The sequence below is a fragment of the Sparus aurata genome, chromosome 16, assembly GCF_900880675.1.
Source record: "Sparus aurata chromosome 16, fSpaAur1.1, whole genome shotgun sequence".
NCBI lineage: Eukaryota > Metazoa > Chordata > Actinopteri > Spariformes > Sparidae > Sparus > Sparus aurata.
The window spans coordinates 10,436,055-10,447,692 of record NC_044202.1 but is presented as its reverse complement, the minus strand read 5'-3'; the positions used below and the strand labels follow the sequence as shown (position 1 = coordinate 10,447,692).

Genomic DNA, 11,638 nt, shown 5'->3' with positions numbered 1-11,638 from the left:
CGGTTTGTCCACAAGCCCTGTCCTGGAAGGATGTATAATGTTGCATGTGGTGCACATGTGGCTCTGTGGCTCACTCAGTCGACTATGATAACAATACAGCCAGGGTTAGGGGCGTGAATCTCACGTGGAGCCACCCATGCAAAAATGTATAAAGTCAGCGCACGAAAGGCTAAAACACTCCGGACAAGACCGTCCGGTGTCCACTGAACGGCGCACGCTATAAACAAATCTGAAATATTGGAAATCAGAAGCCCTGGCACTCCTGGCCGCGCTCCACCAACCTGTCTGCGCGTACGTGACGCATGGGAGGGGGGAGACTACTTAAAGGCGGATTAACGCTGGCAAGACATTAAATCCAACCTCCCTCCATCCAGACGCAGCGCGCAGCCCATCAACCTGATCTGAAGATCGAAAATAGGAGGGCTTATAGTAATCAGCCCTTCAGACTCCCATGACAAGGAAAAGTGTGGCAACGTCGTGGGAGCGCTCGGCACACACAGCAGGACGCTCACTGGCGCTGCGCGCTCAGCACATAACCAACCAGATAGCGAGCAGAGAGACGGAGAGAGACGGGGACGGCGGCAGCATCCCGTGACGGATGCATTTTTTAGCTAAAATCGGACGCTTTGGAGGCTGATAACACCGAGAGTCAGAGAGAAGAAGCACGGGAAATAACGCGCTTTTTTTGGAGGGATTTGAACAGAGTGCCGTTGTGCTCTAGTCTTCTCCGGATGCTCAGAAATGGGGGAATGGACTATACTAGAGAGGCTCCTGGAGGCTGCTGTCCAGCAGCACTCTACTATGATAGGAAGGTAAGGAAAAAAAAAAGAATCAGGAACAAGAGAAGAATCGCAGCAGCCTCCAGGATCGTCTTTAGCATGGTTCCCAGTCCCCCGTTTCTGTCTTGTGCCTCAAGGATCTTCTGTAGCATGGTGCCCAGTCCTCCGTGTCTGTGTTGTGGATTTTTTCTGTGTTGTAGCACAGTTTTTCCTTTTTTTTTTCCTCACACTCCTTTTCTACAAGGAGGCAGCTAAGTAAAAAGCAGCTGTCTTTTCTCAGAACCTGGGATGGTGCTGCGAACAGCCTTAAACCACACAAAAAAAACGAAGAAAAAAAAAAAGAAAAATTCACCTGTCATTTCATGTGTTCATCCGTCCACTTATTCATTTGATGTTTGTTGGGTGAGTTTGAGTGGTGTGTGTGTGCGTGTGCGTGCGTGTGTGAGGGAGAGAGAGTCGTCGTTATCATTTTCCACTAACAAAGCTCAACACAGGTAACAGTCAAAAAGCAACGCCGATTGCTTTCCATCGCCCATTTCAGCCCATTCAATCAGAAAAAACCCACCGACCACACAGACACAGGGAGCATTATTTTCCAAAGAGCTTGTCCCTGTTTCAGCACTGGACAGCTCCCCTAAATTCAGCACCATCAAGAAAAAAAAAAAAAAAAAAAAAAAAAAATTGGCTCAGCAAAAACACACAAACACACACACACACACACACGTAACCTCACACTTATTTTCACATTTGTTTGTTTGTTTGCTTGCTTTTTAGGATCCTACTAACAGTGGTGGTCATCTTCCGGATTCTAATCGTAGCAATAGTTGGAGAGACTGTCTATGATGACGAGCAGACCATGTTTGTTTGTAACACCTTGCAGCCGGGCTGCAACCAGGCATGCTACGACAAGGCATTCCCCATTTCACACATTAGGTATTGGGTTTTTCAGATCATCATGGTGTGCACGCCGAGCCTTTGTTTCATCACGTACTCGGTGCACCAGTCGGCCAAGCAGAAGGAGCGGCGCTACTCGACGGTCTATCTGACGCTCGACAAGGACCAAGACTCGCTGAAGCGCGACGAGAGCAAAAAGATCAAGAACACCATTGTTAACGGAGTACTCCAGAACACGGAGAACTCCACCAAAGAAGCCGAGCCGGACTGCTTGGAGGTCAAAGAGATCCCTAATTCGGCCATGAGAACTACAAAGTCCAAAATGAGGCGGCAGGAGGGCATCTCCCGGTTTTACATCATCCAGGTGGTGTTCAGGAACGCGCTGGAAATAGGCTTTTTGGTGGGCCAGTATTTCTTGTACGGATTCAACGTCCCGTCGGTGTACGAGTGCGACCGCTACCCCTGCATCAAAGACGTCGAGTGCTACGTCTCCAGACCCACGGAGAAGACCGTGTTCCTGGTGTTCATGTTCGCGGTCAGCGGGTTCTGCGTGGTGCTGAACCTGGCGGAACTCAATCACCTGGGGTGGCGGAAAATCAAGACGGCCGTGCGAGGCGTGCAGGCTCGCCGGAAGTCCATTTACGAGATCCGAAACAAGGACTTGCCGAGGATGAGTGTGCCCAATTTCGGCCGCACTCAGTCCAGTGACTCTGCGTACGTGTAGTAGGGGGGGAAGGAGGAGGAGGAGGAGGAAGAGGAAGAGGAAAACGTGTAAAAAAAACAAAAACAAATTATAAACATGATGGACATGATGGACAGCTCCGCACGCCTAATATCGTGTCATGACTTTCAAAGAGTGGGCAGATTTGTTTTGATTTGTTGGGTCTTTTGAGGGGGGGAGGGAGGGGGGGAACTCCCATCGGCAAGCGTGGGATTAACACGTTTGTTTACTTATTTATTAATTGCACTGATGCAACTTTTTAGTAACGTTTATACTCAACATGTAAGATGCGTAAAAATGGAGACCGTGTTAACGTGTTCACATATTTACTCCCTTTGTGGGCTGCTCTGTTGCTACTTGAAGAGAAAGAGAGAGAGAGATGGAGAGAGAGTAAATGCAAAAATTTGCACTAAGAGGTGAACACTTGAGGGCCTGACCTTATCCAAAACGTGCTACTGACCTGAGGGTGTTTTAAAGACGTGTTTTTTTGTTCTCTCCATCTAGTTTTTTTTTGGCACCAACCTTATTAAATGGCACCATACACACAGTGGTTAAAGGAAAAAAAAAATCTATCATCATCCAGATTTATATATGCATAGATACAAACCCTTACAGAGTTGAAAACACATCATTCATGTTTTTATTTATTTTTTTGTTGCCTGTGTTGCACCACTGACCTTAAACATATGTAACCATTCCATTGCTTTATAGCTGACTTGCAAAACAGTATCTGGTGAACATTTTTGCTGCAAACGCTAACGTCTGTGACTTCCTTAATTTTATTGACACACCAAAGCGCCCACTGCTTTTATTTGTGAAGTGTTTCTTTCTTCTTCTTGCTTTTTTTTTTTTTCTCGTGTAATCAAGTGCCATACTTGTATATAAACATACTATATATGTATACATATAAATATATAAATATATAATAACCATCATGAAAGCTGATTCCCTGCTTGGATTATGCTAAATGCCGCCCGATTCTTTTTTTTTATTTGCTTTAAATGTATTTGTTGTGATTTAAAATGAAGAAAAAAAAATGATATAAATGATATACAGTTCTCTCTGTTTTATTTTGCAAAACAAATGACTGGAAAAAAAAAGAAATGCTACTTTTTTATATACAAAGAAGTAAAAGTCTCTCCCCAATCAAAGCTGTTGAAGAAAAAAAAAAAAAAAAACTGGAAACATAGCACAAATTTGAGATTTTTATCAAAGACTGGGCAATATAAAATCTGCTCTGGTGCTACAGTTTTTTTTTTTTTCATAGGATTGGTTTTAAATGTAACCGAAACAGACTGGAAAATAAATTAAAAAAGCAAACAATCTTTTGTTTTCTGTGGAAAATAAAAGTGGGATTCATGTACACCAGAATAAACGTGTGGGGTGCAGTCCTTTTGTGTCGGCTTGCTCCAGCTTGCGACTGACCCATCGCACAGATATATTCATATATATTTCCAAAGGGGGGTGGGAAGTTTTTGCCTTGGTGCAGTGAAGATGTTAGCCACACCCACTCTCTAGAAGGAGGAGAAAAAAAAAAGAAAGAAAAGAAAGCACTGCAGGACACACCTTGTACAGGATCTCATCACTCTGCAATGCTGCTTCCATGAGACACATCAATACTTATGCTCCATAACAGCGTAGCCTGAGGGAGAACTTTTAGTCTGTATGGCACGCACTGAATCTGCCCTCAGCCCCTTATGGCGCAGTGCCTCTCTGTGAACTTAGTTTTCTGACTTTCCTCATACTCTGCAGGAATGACAAAAAAAAAAAAAAAGAAACAGAAGCCCGTAATGATCCTGGATACTGAGGGAGCTGCCCTTACTCATCCCTTCTTCACTGGGAGAAAAGCAGCCTGAGCTGACAGGAAGGTTGTGCGCTCCTCGTGAAGGTCAAACCGAAAAACAAAAGATGGGGAGGGGAGAGAAAGGGAGAAAGTGGTCAGGAAGATGCCAATGTGCGAGAGGAAGGGAGTGAGACAGAAATAAACACTCAGAGAGATGAGGTGAGATATTTGCAGCTGACCGTCGCAGGTAGATCTGGGAAACAGGGCCGGTCTCCCCCACTGCCAGGATGACTCTGCAAAAGCTGGGGGGAAATCGAAAAAGCGGCTGCAGCACCGGCACATTCGTCTCCCAACTCAGCGGGGACCCCGAGATTTGTTTCAGTCATGAGCTAGAAAAAAAGAAAAGAACGGAGAAACAAGAGCCGTTTGTCAACTTTGCTCTGATGCAGTGCAGCGCGCGCCTGTGAGCATCTTCATCTCCCCCTCTTTTCTTTTTCTGTTGCTCATGTTTGTAGGCGTTTGAATGCCTAAGTGTCGTACTACAGATCATTCAAAACATCACGGGAATGAAGAAAAATTGCAAACCAACTGGTACTGTACATCAACAGTACAGCGTTTAAAAGCAATTGGTAGAATTTTTTGATTCATTTTCTGCAAGATTCAACCTAATTTCAAACTCAGGCAAAAAGGGCAAAATTACTGGGGTATGTTCCAATGCAATTACGCATGCTGCCATGCATTTACATCATGTGAGTATTGCAGAGCTCAGCAGAGATCACACTGTACCTGTGCATCTACAATTCTTGCAGTCAAGACAGCCGGGTTAACGGCCATACGAAAGGCATTTGGCAAGCGGACGATATGTATAGCGTGCACGGCGATTGTCAGATTTACATGAGAGATGCAAACGTACTTTACATAGAGACCAAGTCATTCTAAGACATTCATCTGCTGGCCCTGCCCAGCCTGACAACTGCAGAGGAGCTCATCAAGGCTGCACGCAAGCTATTTTAAGACTACGAGACAAAAGACTGCAGGAACACCTTCAATTTCATGTGATTGCAGGTGCCCAGGATGAAGGCAGACACTTTTAGAGACACGTATACCCCTGTAATGAGTCAACGAAGGAGAGACACCCCGGTATTAACAGAGAGGTCTTCTCCTGGGGTGTAGACTGTGGGAGTGGAAGGTGCATAGCTCATACACAAACAGCTTTTTTTTTTATTAGCAGTGTGGGCTCCCTCATCACACCTGTTCACCTTCATTAAAGGAAAGTCTTATTAAAACTGCTGCAGATATTAATTTGTAGGGTGTGTGGTTTACAGGCGGCAGATTATCTTAAGTTGATTTAAAATGTCCACCCTTACTGAAAACTGCACCCACTCCCAGACTTCTTTGTTCTGCAGCTGAGAGAATTCCTCCTGAATCAAATTTCAGCGCATTCATTTTTCATGCATATGTATCCCAACATAAAACATAAATATTCAGTATTTACATATAGGCACTAAGAAGAAAAGGTTAGGGAGCGTGATTTTAAATGAGTATACAGTAATGTGATATAATATTCTTGGGTCGGCAGGCAGGCTGTTCCAGTTTAGTGAAAAAACAAAGCATGTCGCTGTTTATGGCTGTTGTATAAAACGTTGGAGTCACCAGTTTCGTCTGAAGAACATATTCAAAGAGTCAAAATCTGACAGGTGCAGGTTGAAAGTAGCGATGACGGCTAAAACTGCAGCAATATAATTGTGTACACAGCAGTTCCTGCAAGAGCTCAACCGATAATACATTTCTGGGGCTGATGTCAATACTGATATTAAAAGAATGTCCAATATCCATATATTTTCTGCAAAGATCTTTCAAATGCGGTTATCAAACACGTGATATTTTACGGTTTAACGGTAAACTTCAATGTCTAAAATGACACCAGTGCACAGAAAATGTCATTATTTATTACAAATAAAAACTATTACTTACAGCATCTTTTTCTGCATGTTAACCCCTAAAAATCAAGTTTTCATATCGGCAAAAAGATAGATACTGATATGTTTGTGATAGGCAAATATCAGCCGGTAACAACGGCTCAGCGATATATCGGTCGGGCTCCAATCCCACGCATTTTTATGTCATATTACCACAATCTGTAATACTTTGGGTCACAATTTGACAAGATTTTGTCTGATCTTACAGTAATTTCATTGTTTGGCACAGTTAATGTCCACGCTGAATGGAAGGATGATTAAATCTATCAAAAAAACAAAAACAAAAAACAATCACACATTTCATTGTAATCATCTCTGTGTCCAAAATCAAACGACGCGTCATTCTTAAAAGCGCTGGGTTGAAACAAGATGACGATAGCGCGGTATTACACGTGCATCTGTTTGTTAGTCAAAAACATTTTTGCCTTAAACGTTAAACATTTCGATGTCTCTTTGTTTCGTGGTCGCTCCCTCATGAGAAGGACAAAGAACTTAGCCTTTTGGGGTTGCAGATGTGACGTGCCGTGACCAGGATGTGTTTTTATTTGAGGGACAAGGCCGGACCGGCAGACGTGAGTGATGGAGTCGGAGCGCTGACACCTTTATTAACAATCATGGCAGCCGCCTTACATCATGCTGACAACTCCCCCTGGAATAAAGTGTTAGACGAGGACAGTTGAACAGGTTCCAGAATACCATCAAATCAATCACAAGACAACTCGGGAAAATGTAAACCCCTCAGATCGTCTGGTGTTGTTCTGTGTATTTGACATTTGTAACTTCTGGTCTTCTGATATTATATTCAAATTGAACACACCAAGTAGTATGTAACGACACATGGAAATGGAAAAACCTACACAACACCTTACAGCAGCCTCTGCTCTGTGTGGCCTTTCAGAAAATGTAATGGATTATACCGGGACTTTCACCTGAGAGTGAATCCCGCAATCCCTCTGACCCAAAACAAGCATGTCCTCCCAATTTCTCCTCTTTCACCAATCTGAAAAGAGAAGGCTGGCTCCGGGGGAGCGCTGCTTTAATTCTGCCTTTTGCGCAGATTACTGCATGAAAGGGGGAGAGCACAACACAAGAGAAACAGTGAATGTGGGTCTTTTTGATCCACTCAGCCAGAAGCAATGAAATTAGCCTGGTTACTGCAGCACATATGCACGGCATAGCATGGCATAGGCAGATATGGCAGACATTGAAACAAAACACACTCGATGTTGGCATCCATGTGTGGGAGGTGGCGGTAACGCATTTTGCATGAGTGTGACCTAACTTTCTAACTTTCCGTCTGCCAGAGGAACAGAAGCATCCGCTCGGTTTCTGGCTGTAAAGTAGTTTTCTCTGTCTCCAGCCACAATAGTGTCTCTGCCTCCTCTCCACTCCTGCTTCCCAGTGGTTCAGAGAAGCGGAACACCAAACTTCCGTGATGCGATCTGCGCTTTGGGTGTTTTGTCCTGAAACTTCCCCCGTTTTAATGAAATCTTCCACAGTACAAGGACAAAGAGGACGGGGGGAACATTTCAGTCTGAGTGGAGGGATTTGGCTGGCTGGTTTGGTTGGTGGTTGAGCCCATGCAGACGGATTTGGTTGAAAATAAGCACCGGCACTGAAAAAAATATACCTGACAGACCTGACAGCAGATTAATTTCTCATCCATTTTTTAATGTGACCCCTGGATTAAGAACATTAGGGGATTATACACAGATTTGTCAACCAGAGGATCACAGCGGGACAGCTAGCACCTGGGCGAGGACATAATGCACCCTAACCCAAAAACAAACCTGATGTGATGATTTTTAGCCAGGTAGGTCAGTTTAGGATAGAGTTAGTTAGGGTGAGGTTAGAACTTTGAGAAAGCGGCCGGATAACTTCCCCCCCGTTTGCATTTTTTACAAATTATTTCCTCTGCATTCAGCATTTTCCTGTTACGAGGCTCCAGCATTCGCAACTGTTTTTGCCATAGTGCACCAACTTTCTCTGGTAAAGTAGTTTGTCACTAATGCAAAGCAGACAAGGGCCAGCTCCCCCTCCACTGCAGCAGAAAACAAACAATTTCCTGCCTCTGACATCTTTAATGTCTCTCCGGAGGTGACAGTTCATTCTGACACCTACTGCCTGTTCTAACTTTCCATGCCCACTCACCTCCTCTGCATTCTCTAATAGTCTCGTACGACACGCGGCCCCATCGACCCTGATAAATGTTTAGGTTCTGCACCATTACGCGGCCAATAAAAATCAGAGGCTGGCAGGTCTTAATCGGACACAGTAGTGTTTTCGCCGGGGCCAATTGGACCTCGCACCGATATAGGAGGCAGAGAATAGCTTTCGGAAAAGATGGAAGAGACACAGAGGCAGAGGTATGGAGATATTAATTTACAGCTCCCCACGCCGGAATGCAATCACACACCGAGAAAGAGTATGAATCACTGCTGTGTATTACAGAGGCGCACAGGGGGATGGAAGATAATACCCGTCTCGTACGATTTGTGGCTGCGGAAATAAAAGGGACCACCTTTTAACTTGTCTGCTTTTGCAGCTGTGATGAGTGAGGGAGCCGCCGCTGCTGAAACAAGTCATAATGAAACGCAAACAAAGAGGAAGAGGAACAAACGGAATCATACAAATATCACTTGCTTTGACGTTGAATTCGGTGGCTTAATCCCAGGGGAAATGTAAGATTACACAATGTGGGTTGGACTCGCTGACTCCGCCGCAGCTGCTTGATTTGTTCATCATCTAGTCTACCTCACTGTGGTTTTACCTTTGGACTCTGCGTGAACCAGCCGCAGCGCTGTCTGCTTTATTCTCCGATTTTCCTGAGCGAACCTCCGTTTCTCGCTTCCCTTCCTCATTTTCCCGCCTCCCCTCTCTCACTCCCTTCCTCGGTGTTGCTTCTGTTCTCTCCCTTCCTACCTCTGCTACTCCTTCGCCCATCCCCCCCGCTCCCGTTCTGACGCGATGCCACTTTGCCGTGAATCACGTGGCCGCCGTTTCAACGAGTGAGCCCCAAAGAAAAAGGTATGAGATCACACTTTACATTGCAGCTTCTCAGATTTTTTTTTTCCTTCTCCTTTCTATCAATGCAGCACTATTTAGATAAAGCACTGTTTTTGGATCTTGAGCCAAAGCTTAGGGACAGAATAGGTGGAGGATTCAAGGTAAATAAGCCTACAGGTTTGTAGTTATAGCAAATGTCTTTTGAAAAATGAGCCAAAAATGATATAAAATTGAGTCCTGCAACTTGGACCTATTACAGTTTTTCTCAACAGTTTACACACAAAAACTGGTACTTTAGACACAATGACCACAACATGTAACTCATGCACCAACCCCCTGAACCAATTCTGCTAAATTAGAAGCACAATTCCTGCTTTACACTCAAATTGCAGTTCTAAAACACACTTTTTTTAAAACACTACACACAATTCTCTGCATTTGGCACAATTTTCATGAAGAAAATCTCTTGCTTTCACAAAGAACACTCTGTCATTCAAAATTCTAAAGTGAATTGCCCTACTATGCACACTGACTCATCAAATGGGCAAACACCTAGACACCCTACACAACACACTCATTCCACCAGAGCAGCTCAGGTACGTTGTCATTTGGGACAACGTAAGTTTCCACTGGGCTGCTCTGGTTCGTAACTGGTTCACTGCCCAACCACGCTTTATCTCCCTCCATATTCTCCATTCCTCAATCCTACTGAGAATTTTTTGTAAAGTGTATGACCGAAATCCACAAATCCACAAATGCATATACCCCTTCTCCAAGCTATGGAAGACGCATGTGGATATATAGCAGTTGGTGCTTTTTATGGCTGGATTCGCCATGCTAGGTGATGTTTCTCTTGCTGCTTGGCCAGGGAAAACATTGCTTGTGATGTGGATGAGGTGCTGTGGCCAGATCGAAACAGAGGAGATCATGCTGCACAGTTTTTTATTATTTTATTTTATTTTTTTACTGTAACTGTGTACAGTAAATTCTTCTGTTGTTTTGTAGGTAGACCGTATATTGTTGTATATGCACTTTGTGTTGGTTGGGATGTACACTGTGTACATTGTTTTTGTGGGAAAAATAAAATATATCTGTTACCGTGTATTTGTGTGTTCTGAGTATAAAAACAATATTCTCAAATATTTTACATCACACTTATGTATGTACTGACTGTAGTAAGTGTAACTGAACAAAAAAGGACTAAGTCATTATGATGAATGAAGAAGAAGTGTTTTCCATTCATCATAGTGTTTTACACTGAGCACATCAGTGTTCAACTGGTTCTTATAAATGTCTATTCATTTGATGGTTTGTGTGTGTCATTTGAAAACAAAATACCATTTTGAGAATAAATAACATTGTTTTGAATGTAAAGTTTAATTTTGCAGGAGAATTGAAGGGTTTTGCCCATTGTGTGTGTGATTTTTGATTTGTGTGTAGAGTTCTGAGAGCATGAGGCATGCTTTCAGAAAATGTGTGTAAACAATCGAGAAAAACTGTAACTGCAAAACAGTAATCACATGTCAGACTGGGCTGGATTCACCAGAAATAGCGGTTTACCATTTTCCTTTAGAACAAAACAGCCATTCCTGTCAATATTTGTTGGACGGGAAGGAAACAGACTGAGTTACTCTACTGATTAAAGGAGAACTTTGGTCGATTTAAACATGCAGCTTCATCGCTCAAGCTACCCTTGACTTGCCAGTACCGAAGACGCGAACACATTTGGTCCAACCATTACAGAGTGAATGGAGATTTAGCGTTTACAGCTAACAGCATGGGGTCAGAACTTTACACTGTGTTTTAAGCGTCTTAACATGCTCCACATCTCACACCAAAAGTTATGCAACATCAGCAGACACCTTACAACACAGCACTGTAGCGTGTATGACTCAAAATGAATAAAAACGTAGTTAAAACAGTGTGTTTGTGCAAGCAGCCACTTACCTGTTTGTTGACATCCGCGTCTTCCGGTAGCTAGACCAAAGTAGTCGATCCGTCGAGCGTGCACTTACTCCATCACTGGCGGAGACGGAAACATATTCCAGCATTTTCGTGTTTCTGTTGGTAATGTACATGTTCATGTTACAGCCTGTCATGAGCCATGAGACTTACAATAGCCTGTTAAGCCTGTTGAGCGCATGCTCGACGGATTGACTAGTTTGGTCTAGCTACCGGAACACACGGTGCACAAACGCACTGTTTTAACTACTTTTTTATTCATTTTGAGTCATACATGCTACAGTGCTGTGTTGTAAGGTGTCTGCTGATGTTGCATAACTTTTGGTGTGAGATGTGGAGCATGTTAAGACGCTTAAAACAGTGTAAAGTTCTGACCCCATGCTGTTAGCTGTAAACGCTAAACTCCCGTTCACGGAGCTCTGTAATGGTTGGAGTTCGCGTCTTCGGTACTGGCAAGTCAAGGGTAGCTTGACCGATGAAGCTGCATGTTTAAATCGACCGAAGTTCTCCTTTA

General features: G+C 43.6%; 1 protein-coding gene and 1 long non-coding RNA gene across 2 annotated transcripts; one reads left to right on the top strand and one right to left on the bottom strand.

The window, feature by feature from the left end:
• The first annotated feature begins 186 nt into the window (after positions 1-186).
• On the top strand, positions 187-3,572 carry LOC115597769 (gap junction delta-2 protein). The gene is made up of 2 exons (XM_030444042.1): positions 187-812; positions 1,554-3,572. The coding sequence occupies exons 1-2, from the start codon at positions 742-744 to the stop codon at positions 2,395-2,397; spliced, it is 915 nt and encodes a 304-aa protein (XP_030299902.1). The 5' UTR covers positions 187-741; the 3' UTR covers positions 2,398-3,572.
• An 18-nt stretch (positions 3,573-3,590) lies between these two features.
• On the bottom strand, positions 3,591-4,562 carry LOC115597770 (uncharacterized). Its single transcript, XR_003987159.1, has 2 exons — positions 4,417-4,562; positions 3,591-3,908 (listed from the first exon to the last, which is right to left on the bottom strand). It is a non-coding gene; the product is annotated as an uncharacterized LOC115597770 (long non-coding RNA).
• Positions 4,563-11,638: the final 7,076 nt, after the last annotated feature.

Coding starts and splice junctions, on each gene's coding strand:
- LOC115597769 (XM_030444042.1), top strand. CDS start 742: ATGGGGGAATGGACTATACTAGAGAGGCTCCTGGAGGCTGCTGTCCAG. Junction 813..1,553: donor CACTCTACTATGATAGGAAG/GTAAGGAAAAAA, acceptor CTTGCTTTTTAG/GATCCTACTAACAGTGGTGG.